Source organism: Phoenix dactylifera, chromosome 9, assembly GCF_051530095.1.
Source record: "Phoenix dactylifera cultivar Ajwa chromosome 9, Ajwa_hap1_PhDact_Kaust_v1.1, whole genome shotgun sequence".
Taxonomy (NCBI): Eukaryota; Viridiplantae; Streptophyta; class Magnoliopsida; order Arecales; family Arecaceae; genus Phoenix; species Phoenix dactylifera.
Window position 1 is genome coordinate 14,486,193 of NC_143198.1, and position 16,015 is coordinate 14,502,207.

Here is a 16,015-nt window from a genome sequence, read left to right on the forward strand (position 1 = left end):
ATAGGTGACGGGATCCTCATCGTTCTCATCGAGACCAATGGGATCATCGTCCCGGACAAGAAAACCATAGTATCTATCCGGTTGATGCGGTACTCTACCGGATCGCCTAACGGGTGCAACCTTAATGGGTTCTGAGTTTGATCCAATCAAATCAGACTCTAACGGTTCAGTTCTAGTTGTCTGATCCTCTACCTGTTGAACTTCATCAAGCTCAACCTTAGAGCTGTTCGTTCTTTCACCAAGAAATTTCTTCTCCAAGAAGATAGCTCTATTGCTGACGAACAACCTTTGTTCATTAACCTGGTAGAAATAATACCCTTTGGTTTCTTTTGGGTAGCCGACAAAAAGACATTCTTCCGACCTAGCTTCCAGTTTATCTGCTTTCAAACGACGGACGTAGGCTGGAGACCCCCAAACTTTAAGGTGAGAGAGTACAGGCTTTTGACCGGTCCATATCTCATATGGAGTTTTAGTCACAGATTTACTGGGAACTCTATTAAGAATATAACAAGCGGTCTCAAGTGCATAACCCCAAAATGATAAGGGCAAAACTGTAAACCCCATCATGGATCGGACCATGTCCAACAGAGTCCGATTCCTCCTTTCAGACACACCATTATGCTGCGGTGTTCCGGGAGGGGTCCACTGAGAGAGAATTCCATTCTCCTCCAGATATGTCAAGAAATCACTGGAGAGGTATTCACCACCTCGATCAGATCGAAGTATCTTAATACACTGTCCAGTTTGTTTCTCTACTTCATTACGGTATAATTTGAACATTTCAAATGATTCATACTTGTGTTTCATAAGAAACACATACCCATACCGAGATAGGTCGTCGGTAAATGTAATGAAATAGCTGTATCCACCTCTTGCACTAGTGCTCATAGGTCCACATACATCCGAATGTACAAGACCTAATACAGCACCAGCTCGTATACCTTTTCCAGTAAAAGGCGACTTGGTCATTTTTCCAAGAAGACAAGACTCACAGGTAGGTAATGATTCACAATCATTAATATTTAAAATATCCAGTGAGGCCAACCTGTTGATCCTGTTCTTGTTAATATGACCTAGCCTACAATGCCAAAGGTAGATATCAGAGACATCATCAGATCTAGGGCGTTTACTTGTAGTGTACATTACACTAACAGGTTGTGACAATACATAAATGCCATTATTTAATCGTTCATTGATTACTGTAACACCATTCATAATGATATCACAATAATCCTTCTTTATACAAATTTCATAACCGTTTAAGGCCAAATGACCAACGGAAATGACATTCATTAAGAAACTAGGACAATAGTGACATTCACCAAGGGCAATTATGTGAGAATTTGAAACAATTTGAATATTACCTAATGCAAGAACTGGAACAGTTCTTCCATCTCCAACATTTAGGAATTTCTCATTGTTATCGAAATTCTCAATGACTTGCAGTCCTTTCAACGTATTACAGATATTAAAAGGACTTCCGGTATCCAATACCCAAGTCATCATATCACATACAGAGAAATTATAAGGTGTTATCATATAACCACCTTGACCAGCAACTCTTTGCTGATTTCTCTCATTAGCACTCGAGTTAGCCTGATTCTTAATCAAAGGTCTAGTCGGCTCATCACTATCCAATAGTGATAGGGGGAACTTATAAGAGGACATTTCTGCATAAAGGATAAAACCATGGCCTTATTAGTAAATGAATCAATTAATCTAAAGACATGGATTTTAGTCTAAAGATCCTTCCACTATTTTATACGAATCAGGAGCCTCTACCTCTAATCCGAAGAATTACTCTTAATTCTTTAGTGGGCACTAGAATCCAATAGGCTATACCTGGGCCCGACTTTGGTCGGTATCAACCCAAATACACCTAAAGGTAGGTTCATAACAAATTGCTTCAACTAAACAACTTCTAGTGATCATTCTGCCCCAGGAAGCACTTCAGCAGGCGTATATCGACACTACTAAAAGTCCCGGTCAGGTCCAACCATTAACATGTAGCAATCAATGCAAACTATCTAATAGATGGTCAAGCCCGACTTTGGCCGGTATCCAACCGGACCACCCATTCCAATAGTTGCAACCGACTCATCATTATTGTATGACAATTCCAATGGCCGATACGCACCAGTGCGCGCACGTGCCTCCAATGTATATAGACGTATTGGACTCATTATCACACAGCTAATGGGAGGCTATGACGTGGTCATCTCCATTAACCATATCATTTTATGGACCTAATAATTTAGAGGATTTTTATAATAAAAAGCTGACTCAATCCAAATCCTCCCACTGACTTCATAAGTCAGGTATCATAGGAAATAGATTCAAGTCAGCGCACCTAAATCAGTCCAACTGATTTTCTTACAGGCATGGGTCAATTAGAGTCAATCAGAGATCTGATCAAAAGAGATTCACCAAGATGGCCAGGTAAGTGAGATCAGCGGAAGGGTATGCCATTAACTTGACTGGACCGAAACCCAGCAAGTAGCTCCCAATTAAAAACCTACTGATTACAGTTGCCTTTGACACCAGCTGGTTTATCAATTTCAATTCGATCAATATCATAACTCAAGCTCAACCACGAAGCCTAAATCAACATCCATTTGGTCTAATCAAAGACATGGACTTGATCAACTACAACTATTGCAAAGATCAAGAGCAATCTTGACCCAATCTAAGAAACAACTTTAATTAGATTAGATCAACTACTCTACCAAGTTTGATTTCAACCATTGAGTCCAAATCATTTGGATTTGATTTAGCTAACCCATTACCCCATGAATTATGCAATGTCTTAGACATTCAAATCACATTTAAAGTCTAGGATCTATATCATTACTCAATTCATAATTAAGTATATTACATTATTCATGTCTTATCTTTGTTTTGCATGCTCCGTAACTTTAAATCGTTAAAACACTTTTAAGATTCAAGTTAATCATGCAAACAAACATGTTCATTCATCATATGAATAACATAATGAAATAATATAATTAGTTTACATCATATGTAAAAGATCACATCTTGCATAGATATTTGATATTACAAAGAACCTGGACGGGCTCTGATACCACTGATGGTGTGCGTGCAGAGGGCTAAGCATGAATTTCAGAAAATTTTTATGCGGAAAGAACGGGTTAAACATTTTAACCAAAAACATGCTTGATATTTTAGATATTTTAACTCTGGTACCAGTCGAAGACAGTCTTCAACTGCACATCACATGTGGCGCAGGCTCAGTCCCAATACATAGGGTGACACCCGCGCGTGCCTATCAAAGCACTCATCATATGAGCCCCCGGGTGGAGAGCCACGCTTCGTCACACGATCACGCGTGAGAGTTCCCGGGAATCGGATAGTCTCCACTAATCCTTTGCTTTGACACCATATATCACAAAGCCCTCAGATCCCGAGGATTGTGTAATTCAAATCAATATGCATAAATCACAATTTCTTGTGATTTGAAGATTGAGATCATATCTCAACCATAAAAGAGATCAGATCTCTTACCTTTAGAAGGGGGTTCCTTCAAGGATGCTTCGCAGCCGCACAAGCGTCCGGCCTCGATGACTCGTCCACGCGAAGCTCCGGAATGATCAGCTTCCCGGGGAGTGCTAGCTCGCAGGGAGGCAGAAGGTTGGCTGAAAGGGAGAAGGAAGAAGATGGACCTTCACAGCTCAAGAACTCCTTCTTGGGCTTTCACCTTCAGAACTACTCTCTCCTCTCACTCTCTTTCTCTGGTGCTCTCCATGTATTGGGAAGAAGGAAGAGGGGTGGCCTATTTATAGGCCAAGAAGAAGGTGAGGTGTCCCTATGAGGTGTCCTGTGAGGTGTCCTGCCAGGACACATGTCACACATGCAAGGAAGAGAGATGTCCTGCTCCGCCACGTGTCACGCATGCAAAGGGGTGAGGTGGCCTGGAGGGCGATGTCATGGATGACCTCATGAGGCAGATGAGGTCATGGATGACATCAGGAGGAGTGTGAGGTGTCCAGGCCCGCCACATGTCACACATGCAAGCAAAAGAGGTGTCCTGCTCCACCACGTGTCACGCATGCAAGCAAAAGAGGTGTCCTGCTCCGCCACGTGTCACGCATGCAAAGGGGTGAGGTGGCCGGGATGTGGGTCCCACATACAGTATGTGGGTCCCACCTAAGCAGGACATGGGTCCCACATACAGTATGTGGGTCCCACCTAGGCAGGACGTGGGTCCCACATACAGTATGTGGGTCCCACATAGGGAAGGAAGTCCTAGTCATACTAGGATCATAATTGATTTTAATCCAATTTGACTCAAGCCAAATCTGATTTGGTTGGGGCAAATTAGACATTTTCACCAAACCAATTTTGGTGTCAATTACGGTTTTACCAACTTCAAATCATATTTGAATTTGGTCAAGCCCAATCTCTATTACTCAATCAAATTGAGTCTAATCAGTGATCTAATCACCAATTAACTTCTCCAAGCAACAATTGCTTAGGGCAATCAGTCAATCACATTGACTATTTTACCTCTAGACGATTCTCAATCGTCAATCAGCCATTTGATCAATTCAGAAACTTCTAAGCGTGTGACCTCACAGGTTCGAACCTAAGCCGGTAGTACAAGAACACTTCCTGCACTAATCGAAGTAACCATCTAGCAATGGGACCCGACGACCGGATAGGCCGAATAGATGCAAAGCAACATTCTAGAACCTATGGACTATGGTTACTGCATAATTCATCCTCTTGACCAGAAAATGCCCAGGATGGGTTTAGAGTCTGTCTACCCTGAAACGATCCATCCGGAAATATGTTTCAATTCAATAAGTCAAGTGATAGTGATTTGACTTTCCCTGGCCAGGGTACTACTTAATTGAAAACACAAGGCATTCACCCTTATTTCTAAGGGAGGTCAATCCCATCTTGATCTGCAACTGACTACCACAAGTACTTGACTGGACCCAGAAACCTTTCGTCGCTGGATTAGAAATTCAGGTAGTCCGGCACCAAAGTACAGTGAGTTGCTTGCAAGCCACCGGTTGCAATCTCAGGTCTAAAGGATACATATACCCATATCCACTCGGAACAACTCTTGACAAGAGAGAGTCCGTCAATTGGTCACGTTCAGTGAACATACACTACCATTCACCTGTATACCATACTAGTATCTCTATACTCTTTGGTTTGGAAGACAACCAACAAATATGATACACAATGACCTACGCCCGATAATACTATCGTCCTATTAATAGTATATCATACGGTCATGAACATTTAAGGACCTGTGTGACAAAATCATATTTCATTACACAAAGCAGTCCTAAGGACTTCATCACATCGGAGTTTGTGAAGATGTTCTGGTGATGAATAAATACCATGTTATTTATAATTGATTCAAATACATTTACAATCAACAATTGATTGGATTTAGGACATAATTTCCAACAGGATCATCACGTAGAACGATGATCGATTCAATGAGATTAGTGCACAGATCACTTTCTTTGATGGACGAGTCTTAAGTCCATAGTGTGGGGACATTGGGGTGATTGTGCAAGTGCTTGTTAGAGAACAAGAATACTGAGCGTGACCAAAGCAATAAGTCACTTGATGTCTATCCACTCGTCAGTGACTTACTTGATACTGCAGTTGTATGATTAGTACTTAGACCTGCGATGCCTCTGCTAATCACGATAAGGTTGCTGTAGTTTGACGAGCACGTAAACATGGGTCCTAAGGGTCCTTGTGATGCAGATTGGCTACAGTAGTTTTACTGTCGGATTAGGGTTGCATCTAGATGGAATCTATCGATCTTGATAGACTAGGAGTGATCCTATGTGATTTATGAGACTAAGTTCGAAAGACCTTGGCCAGGGCAGTTCTGGAAAAAGAGTTTTCTAATCTCGAACTTGAGTCAAATAAATTTGACATAAGACAAATGATGGGTTTGATGAGTTATCCATAACCTCTGTCATGTCAAGATCCATGATAGAGGTATTGTATCATACGCTAACTACACCTAGAGGTTCATCCCTTCTGTTCTGCTGGGTTGTCACTATATGCTGCTAGGTGTCACTAGTGGATTGCGAGACTCGAAGGCATTCACTTGGTGATCAGTGAACCCTAAGAGTAGAGTTGAAATCGTTTCATCCATTGAAAAAAGTTTCGATGATATTATGATAGGGATCATAATATATCTCACTACCAGTCAGAATAGAACCTATGGGGTCACACACATTAGAGGTTTTGATCGTTCCGACGGTTGGATAGCGATTTAGAATCGCAATTAAAATTGATTGTCAATTGAATCAACCCGCTAAGAGTTAGTAAGTTAAAAGAAGAAGGAATTGTAATTGGATTACAATTTAATTGATTTAATTGGACCTAATTAAATTAGGCTTAACCTTATTGAATAAGGATGGGAAGGCCTAATTAATTAAGACTCCTTATTAGATAAGGAACTTGATTCATAAAGTCCAATTCAAGTCCTAATTGGATTAGGATTCATATAAATCAATTTGGAGGACACATTAGGTTCTAATTGGATTAGAATTCAATTGATAAAGTGGGACCATATAATTCCTAATTAGATTAGGAAATCAATGCATGAAAACTAGGAAAAAATCTTCCTTTATGCCGAGTGGAGCAAAGAAGGAAAGAAGGAGGTCTGCCCCTCCTCCTTCCTAGTTAGGTCCCATGCCACATGGAGGGCTCAGATGCTCCTCCTCCTCGTTCACGCGGATTGCCACATGGCATGAGCACATCCCTTGGATTCTCTTCAAACTCTTTTAAGTAAGGGTTGTGATAGAATTAAGTAAGAGATGTTGCAGATTTTAGAGGGATGAATCAAGAAGTTATTGATCTCTGAAATTATTTCTTGTCTGTATAAGTATGAGATGCCTATTTAAAGGACCCTGGTGTGAAGCATAATAGCATTGAAGCCCTCTGCTGCCGCCACCCTCTCCCTCCTTCCCTTTGGTGTGAGCAAGAGAGAAAGAAGAAGAGCCGCCGTCTTCTTCTTCCTCCCCTTCGATGTTCGTCATCTTCCTTCTTCTTCCTCTCAAAGTGATCAAGGAGTTGATTAAAGGAGAGAAATTTAGCCATCAAAGGTGATCTCTGCAAGGGAGCTAGCACCCCGGTGAGATCTTGGAGCGATCTGTACCTCGTGTGGATACTTGTAAAGGTCGGACGCTTGCGCGGCTTCAAGAGAACCAGAAATCCTGCGATCATCAGATAGCGATGAAGTTCTATCCGCTCAAAGGTAAAGATTAGATCTTTATAAATTTTATATAATTAGGAATTGTAGTTTATCTGAAATTAATCTAGTCTTTTAATTTTAATCTTTCCTTTAGATTTCATAAATCCGAGTTAGAGAACTCTAATTTTTTTTTTGAAATCTACGTTCCATAGAACGTTCATGAGATGAACAACCCTGCGCGTGTCTTTCCGCTGCGATCGTCGCAACGTGTACGGGGTTAATCCGACAACTTTCTCTATAGCTACTTTTTTGTCTTCCTTCTGTAAGAGAATGATGGCAACTACACAATGTTCCAAAAGGCATGTCATAAAATTTATTTGTGCTAAGTTGCTTCCGCACCTCCAAAAGGGGATAGGCGTGCCAAAGATCTTGTTAGCACAAGTCTAATATCAAAGGTAGATGGATTTATAGACATGCTACTAATGCTGGATTTGCTGGAAAGATAGTAATTAAAGGGAGGATAGAGAATAATGTGAGTCCAGATGCCTTGACCTTCAAAAAGTTTTGCCACCATCACACCACTATTTTGAAAGAGATCAATCTAGCTAGGGATAGAGGTAGATTAAGAACTAAGATAAGTTAAACAACATTGATTTTGATTGTCAAAGAATTTTTACAAGGTGCAATTTTCACTTATTTATTTTAAAAAATAATCAGCGCCAACTCCAACAATTGCCACCATGTCTGGGCCCCACTCCTAGCTATTCCGATAACTAATGCTAGTTATTCTTCACTATGTATGTTCATGAGCATAGTTGCCACTACAAAAGAAGGAATAACTCCCGACGGTTTTTTTTGCCTCTACCGACGCTTATAAGCGTCGGCGAATTCCTAGCCCACGCTTCACAAAGCGTGGGTCAGACGTCGGGCAGGTGCGCGTGGGTCGGGTTTAACCCGACGCGTTAAAAAAGCGTCGTCGGTCTTTGCCGATGCTTTTAAGCATCGTTCCTTTTATAAGACGCCGACGCTTATAAGCGTCGGCGATAACGGTTGGTTAGGCCGACGCTTAAAAGCGTCGTTAAAGACGTGCCAGTTTACGTTCCGGTTGGGCGTGGGTCGGGTTTAACCGGTCTATGCCGACGCTTTTAAGCGTCGTTCGTTTCCTAAGACGCCGACGTTTATAAGCGTCATTAAAGGCGTGCCAATACTTTACGTTCCGGTTGCTTTTCCCGACGCTTATAAGCGTCGGCATTAATTTTTTTTTTAAAAAAAAAAATTTTATGAAAGTAATTTTTAAGTACTCTGTGTACATTAAATTCTAACAAAACAATAAAAACAAATACACTGAATCACATATATAACAAAATACGAGTCACAAACAAGAACTTTGATTACATTCATATTATCATATTTGATTACATTGTACTTCAAAAACATTCTAAAAACATACAAGTCAAATTCCTACGTACACAATCTACAATATGTATCAAGGGTCGGCATCATCATCTCTACAATATTGTCATTAAGCTTGGGGCGAGCCCAGTCAACCAAGCTCTGCTCCTTGCTCGGGCGAGTCTTGTCCACAGACCGGAGTCTTCTTAAGCTCTGCTCTGCTCCGCTCCTTGCTCGGGCGAGTATTGTCATTAAACATTCTAAAAGATATTGAAAGAATTCTTGCGACTGCAACAACAAAAATTACCATTTATTGGGTTAGATTATATAATAATAGAAAGTGTGTGCTGCAAAACTACAATGAGCCTTGAGGAAGTAGGGTTTTAAGAGTCATAAAACATTAAGTAATCTCCACGAACGTAACATTCACAAATTCACATGCTAACCTGTCAGCTATAGTAAAACAATTATAAGATTATCGGGTTATCGATTTCTATTGCATTAATACAGGCAGCTTAATACAATAAAAATATAAAAATCCTGTCAATGCGAGATTCCAAAGGCTTTGGTCTGTACCAAATGGAACAGATAAAATAAAGAATGTGCATAATGTTGGTAACAAAGCAGAACATGAAATAAAAAGATATTAGGGGATCATGTACCTTCAAGGAACCAACAGTAGCATTTTGAGGAATCTCAACAAAAAGTTCTGGCACCTTGAAGGACTTGATGCTAAGTTTCACTGAAAGAAAAGGACAGTACACCTCAGAACCTTGCATCAAGAAACAATATGATCAATAATTTGAAAATGGTATCAAGTGATCCGTACGTACAAAGTCGTCCATAAATGCCAATCTGTAGTGATCCTGGGACAAGCTGGCAATCACAAAGCATAAGCCCTGCCTCCATGCCTGTTCCATTCAGAAAAAAGATTGATACAATCAGAAAATATAGAATATCTTGTCCACAGACCGGCGTCCTGTTAAGAGCTCAAGAAGGACAACCCCGAAGCTGTAGACATCACTCCTAGCTGTCAAGTGACCTGCTCATAGAATAAAATATGATTCAAAATGAACTCACAGCAATTAATTAGAAAAGCAAATGAATGGATGTTGCATTCCATTCTAACAATGAAGGAAAGCGAAAGAAGGCACATAGGTTTTGATAGATTCTACTTATCATGTTGCTCAAAAAAGATCTCATGATCATCATACAAGATTAATCAAAGGAATCTCCAAAATTTTAAAAACATACAAGTCAAATTCCTACGTACACAATCTACAATATGTATCAAGGGTCGGCATCATCATCTCTACGAGTAGATGAAGTATCATCAACCTACAAAAAAAAATATTTTAGAAACTAAAAATACGAAAGTCATCACGCTCATACAAGAATACATTATAATTACATAAAATATTCAAATAGATTTAGTTATGTACCGGAGGAGCAAATCTCTGCAAAAAGGATGAAATATGGTCAAGCTGATCTTGCAAAGATTGTATCTTCAACTCTTGGCTCTGCTTCAACTCCTCCATATCGGTCCTATGACTCTGACTCATCTCCTCTATCCTTGTCTCATATGACTGCTTTATCTGTGCCATCTCTGCCTTCAGACTACAAACCTCTGCAGTGCTACTACCTTGTCTAGCATCTTGGGTATATCGGCTCACTGCAGACAACTGAGTGGGGGTAACTCCAACACCATAACTCCTCACTCGACCATAACGTTCTGGGCCCATTAATTCGGTATAGACCTGAGCCTCGACGCGACTGGCCGCATCGGATGATGATGACTCCCCGACACGCTCTGAAATAAGAGTTGTAGCTCTTTCCTATATATCTCTCAAAAAAAATGTCACATTAATATTTAAAAAAATTTAAATTTTTTTTAAAAAATATTCTGAACAAAGCAAAAAATGAATACATACAACTATATCTCTCGACTCGTCCCGGACAAAGCTGCCATCTTGGTGAGTGTGGGTCATCTTATAAAACTCTACCTCACCAGGCTCCCTTCCATGCTCTACTATCTACACATACGGAAAGTATATTGGCAAACTATATATTATGATACGTGCTATATGTTAGTAAAATTTCAAATAGTTTCAAAAGAACTTACGAATTCATTTCTACGTCTCGCATAACTCTTCGAGCCTGAAGTATGAGGAACTGCTTGAGATGCTCGTGCAGCTCTGCCAATATTAGAATATGTCTGCCAAAATAAAAGCACACAGTATAATATGATTCAATGTATATATTTGCAATCTATATTAATACTAAAGATAATATAAAATATTGAAACAATATACGTGACCTGTCCTCTTTCAGAAAACCAGTAGTGAACAAGCTCCCTCCACTGCTGAGGGTATACATCAGGAGGAGTCACACGAGCAACCTCCTCCTCTGTCATACCCTCGCGCTTGAAGTCCGTCTTCAATTTTACTTTATATTCTTTCCATTTGCGATTGAGGGACTTTAGCACCCAATCATGGCTCTCTGGAGGGAGTACAAACTTATCCTACAACAAGATTCAGAATGTTATAATAATATTAAACATCTAAAATAAAATTATGATACTAAACAAATTAATATACAGGAGGTGTCGAATTAAAAAGAATAAATTCAATTCATTACCTGTATAAGTCTAAGAAGCTCAACCTTATACGAAGGAAGCATGTCATTCCACTTCGTATAGTTGAGTGGACACAGCTGACCCTTGCGTGCAACCGATCCTAAAAAGCTTGATAGTAGACTTCCAGCTCTATTGATGGGCTGCCCTAATTCGTTGCATCGGATGATGATCTTCTCACCCGGAGGAAGCTTCCACACATCCTTTGCTTGAGTGGGTCCCCGTCTCGTCCTCACCGTCCCTTGTCCATCTATTAAAATTAAAAAGTCTTAAAAAATTGAAGACAAATATGAACATAAAATATGAACTTTAAATCGAATTACCCTGGATCCGGAGCTCATCCTCCGGACAATCAGCAGGAGGCTCGTGCTGAGATCCTGACTCGTGCTGCTGGTGCTCACATGGCTGCTGGGACTGCAGGGACTGCTCAGAAGTAGATCCCACTTGAGAATGTTGGAACTCCACATCTCTAAATCGTCTCCCTCGAGGTATATTGTTACCTGGAATGCACAAAAAAGAATCGTCTCCCTTTTGTTTTTTCCTTATTTTTTGATTCTAACAACAGAACATTCAAAAGTCATACAAGGATAGGTGGTTGATTGCTCTAATTCTATTGGCTTCTTGAATCTTTGCAGTAAAGGTATTTAAGTGTGAAAGGGTTTTGGTTGATAGCTAAAAGAACTTTGGCTTTAGATTTGTTCTATAGTTTAATTTTCTGCAATTTCATGGTAACTGAACTTGTGGGAAAAAGCAGAACTCGGAATATGATAATAGAATACACATAAGTAAGGTCTTAGAAGCGCAATAAGTAATTTACTGTCTATACCTTATTATCGAAAATTCTACTAGCCATAACCACCAGTCACTGCTGGCTTTTGGGGCTTTTAAAAATCCTTTCCAATAACTTCCTGTTATCCTAGACTGCCAAATTTTAGTTTCTAGCCCTTTGACATGAGGCTAAGGTTCACTCATATATAAGGACCACCTTTTTTTTTAATTCTGCATGCATTTACCATTTCAATAAATTGTTCTCCATTTGTCCTCAACTATTGCAATCATACACCCACTACCATTGTAACCTTTTCTTCTCACCATGCATTACCTTGAGCTTTAATATCCTTACCACACTCATTTGATTGGATCAACTTTATTACCCAACATTTTGTACTCAACTTTCTGAATGCTCTACTGCCTTAACTACGACTCTCTAATGCATGTGCTGGTTACATAATTTCCAAAATGCATATAATCACATCTATAATTCGGTACAACTCATCGTTGTCTACTTCTCTGTTGTTTTGTTTGATTGGTCCAATGAAATTAAAATGAGTTTAGTGGAAGAATTTATAGCTATCCCTTGAAATGGAGCATCATATCTGTATCTGCTTTCATTGAAGTTGCATTCCTTGTACTTCTTTCAGTTATATTGATCTTTAGAGCCTTATCATACTAGATTTCATTGCATTCCCTTAAAAACATTAGACAGCAAATGACAAGGAGTACCTCCTAAAAAAAAATAAATTAATAAATTAACCAAGCGTCCTCTGTTACTTCATGCTTTGGTGATGGCATTAGCATATGATGTATACTTCCTGTCAAGTGTTTTTTTTTTCTTTTATGAATTTATCTTTTAAGAACCCAGGACCATTGATATTTCTGCTCGTTAAATGCATATCATTAAATGCAGTTGCTTTGAAGGGAAAGGCACAAGTGGGCTTCTTGTGCCATATCATATTCTTTTCTTGTGTCATGTCATAAATGTATATTGGAGCAGGAGAACCCAAGAAATTTACTTGGAGCATGAGAACCCAAGTAAATTTTCACATGTGTATAAAGTAAATGTATAAAGAAATGCTTTGTAAAATGAAACAATTAATAAATAGGGCATTTTTTTCTTACTTCTGAATCAACAACAGTAATTGTAAAATGTGATTGCGGATAACTTCACGGCTCTTTCTTACTGCAGATTCTTTGCACAAAAGAACAAGCTCATCTACCAATCTGAGCAGAAGAATAACAAGTCAGCAGTAGCTTCTATTCAACAGAATCCACAACTAAATAATTAATTAGCAGACTATCTAAATTATAAACGAGATTAAAATACAAAATATTTTCACCCAAGATTCAATCAAGAGTTCAAGATTTCCATCTTGTTTCCTAATGGGAAGGATTGGCTGTCAAAAAGGAACTAATACAGATAGAGACAATTAACACCAAGTAAATTCATCCAAACATAATTATATACCATTGGCTTCTTCCATGATAGATGATATTAGATACATTTATATGTGCTTCTAAACTTGGGATAAACCTAATAAGCAGAATAAACTTTGGGAGAACAAAAGGAATGATTATATACAATTAGATGGACACCGGCTGAATTTTTGAGCAATCTCAATTTTCATCTGAATAGAGTTGTACAAGACAAAATCATATCAACATGAACAGTTAAGCATACCTTTCAATATATGGTGATTTCCTGATCCATGGCACCTCTATATGCTTATCTGAGAGCATCCATGTGAGTTATGAACATAAATGCATGCATACACATGTATATATATCCAATTTATACACATAAATTTTCACATGTGTAGGTGGGACAACAGAAATGCTTTATACACATGTAGCCACCGACGCTTCTTTGAAGCGTGAGGATATGTGACGCCTGGGGTATTTTTTCCCGACGCTTGTGGATAGCGTCGGCAAAAAAGGGTCGCCTTTTCCCAATTTTCCTGTAGTGCTCAAATGATGTGGTCAATAAAAACAATACAATAAACTTCAAAAGGATTTTATCTTTCCCAACAGGAAGAAGAACAAGTAAATAAACTGAAGAACAGAGAATACTAGCATAAAAGGCATCCACGACTGATATCAATTATGTTTGGCTTCAGAGAATTCTCCCACAGCCAACTTAACAGTACTCAGGTTTACAGCACTCATGTCGACAAGTGACCCAAAAGAACACCATGCCCCAACTTTCCATATTAAAAAATAATAGCACTTCATGAAAAGGTAGCAGAACACAAAGACACAAGCCACAATCAAAGCAAGGCATCACCTTCAGCATATGCATGTAATCAACTAACTACGTATTTCCATTAAAAAAATATCCTAAACTTGAGCCAATCTCATCACAACTATCAGACAGAAGGCACGCATAAAACAATCCACTTCACTTGAACAAAAAAAATAAGGGGAATTCTTACTGCGCAAAATTTACCCCAAAATAGACACAAAAAAAAACAAGAACATAACTGATTAATTAATAGCCACAAAAACAAAATACCAGAAAGATTACGAAGAACTAATACACCAAAGATCAAACTACACGAAACAAAACAATCAAACAGAAGGCATATGTGGGTCGCGGAGAAGAGAGAGAGAGAGAGGGGTGTAAGAGATAGACCCTCAAAGAGTGTATACATAGACCATTTGATTTCTGTTTTCCCTCGAAGCTCAGCACAAAAGCCCAATATAAGCCACAATCTATTGAAACCAAAGCAAAACACGAGAAAGGAAAACCATTTCCAGAATCCATTTTTAAAGAAAGAAATGTAAAAAAAAAGGATAAACCCCATCATCAGCAACCAAGAACACATATATTAGATGGGAAAAAGATCAAAATTAAAAGGCCGAAAAAGGATGGAAGGATTAGCAACGGTAGATCTCACTTCACGTTAGGGCATTCCCTAGCGAAGTGGCCCAGCACCGGCCGGAATGGCGGCCGCCCCGGGCGGTGATCGGGATGGAAGCCCCTCCTCATACGCCGGCCCGGATCGGGCGCAACGAAACCCTAAAAATTCTCTTAGGGATTTCGCGAAGAAAGATGGAAGCCGAGAGAGAGAGAGGTCACGACGAGTGGGACTGAAGAGGGAGAGACGGTGGAAGGAACGGAACACGAGGGCTAGCGTTTTACTTGCCGAAAGCGGGAGGGAAACTGTTGAACAGAAACGGTGGGGAGCAGAACAAGCGAGAAGGAGGGAGAGGAGGGAGGAGAAGAAAACTACCTCGGGAGGGCGGAGCGGGTTGGGGTCGGTCGGTCGACGCCGGAGAGGAGGGAGGAGGAGGTAGGAGTCGGACGATCCGCACCGGAGAGGAGGAAGATGGGGGCTAAGGCAACGCCGAGAGGAGGAAGACGAAGGCCGCTGGGTTCGGTGGCTTCAGCGCCGGAGAGGAGGAGAAAGAGGGGGCTCGGGAGTAGCTAGGGCAAGTCTGCGGGACGGTGGGTCTTAAGGTGCCTTCGGCGATGCTTATAAGCGTCGTTTTACCGTTTGGATTAACCACGCATATACGCGTCGTCTTAGGCCATCAACAACGACGCTTTAAAGCGTCGTTTGGCTTCAGTCTACGACGACGCTTTTAAGCGTCGTCTAATCCCTCAATTTTCCCACACTCTCTAAAAGCGTCGGTAAAATTTAGCGCGGGAGAAGAATTTACCGACGCTTTTCAATAGCGTCGGCATTTAAGCGTCGGCGTTTCCCCCTTTTACTGTAGTGTGCCCTGCATCAACTGTTAGACCAATAATCTCATCGGTCTTACTTATCCTGACATAGCTTATATTGGCCATCTCTTTTATTATGACCTATGAATTCTTGTACTTGGGAGTATCTCTGAGACCACTTCAATCGCCTCAATCTACTCTAATGTATTATGGTTAATTATGACCAAGTCTTGAGTTCTCGTCATACTTATCAATACCATGACCAAACCCTTCTTTTTCAGCCCGTGCCTTCTCACTTAATGAAATATATCGCAGCTGAACTATTACCCAGTTTAGCAAGAGTACATGACCC

General features: G+C 40.1%; 1 protein-coding gene across 1 annotated transcript; it reads right to left on the reverse strand.

Annotated features, from left to right (window-relative positions):
• Window positions 1–8,565: 8,565 nt before the first annotated feature.
• Window positions 8,566–15,789, reverse strand: LOC120105443 (uncharacterized). The gene is made up of 11 exons (XM_089925636.1): window positions 15,712–15,789; window positions 11,543–11,774; window positions 11,225–11,469; window positions 10,905–11,108; window positions 10,710–10,802; window positions 10,519–10,620; window positions 10,030–10,422; window positions 9,861–9,925; window positions 9,421–9,629; window positions 9,250–9,329; window positions 8,566–8,875 (listed from the first exon to the last, which is right to left on the reverse strand). Exons 1-8 carry the CDS (start codon window positions 15,787–15,789, stop codon window positions 9,878–9,880), a joined length of 1,395 nt encoding a protein of 464 aa, XP_089781762.1. The 3' UTR covers window positions 8,566–8,875; window positions 9,250–9,329; window positions 9,421–9,629; window positions 9,861–9,877.
• Between the last annotated feature and the right edge of the window lie 226 nt (window positions 15,790–16,015).

What these genes read in the sequence shown, in the direction of transcription:
- LOC120105443 (XM_089925636.1), bottom strand. Translation starts at nt 15,789, where the DNA reads ATGGCCAATATAAGCTATGTCAGGATAAGTAAGACCGATGAGATTATT. An exon ending in CGAGACGTAGAAATGAATTC is followed by an intron (nt 10,621 to 10,709) that starts GTAAGTTCTTTT and finishes CCGTATGTGTAG; the next exon opens with ATAGTAGAGCATGGAAGGGA. An exon ending in ACGAGTCGAGAGATATAGTT is followed by an intron (nt 10,423 to 10,518) that starts GTATGTATTCAT and finishes AGAGATATATAG; the next exon opens with GAAAGAGCTACAACTCTTAT.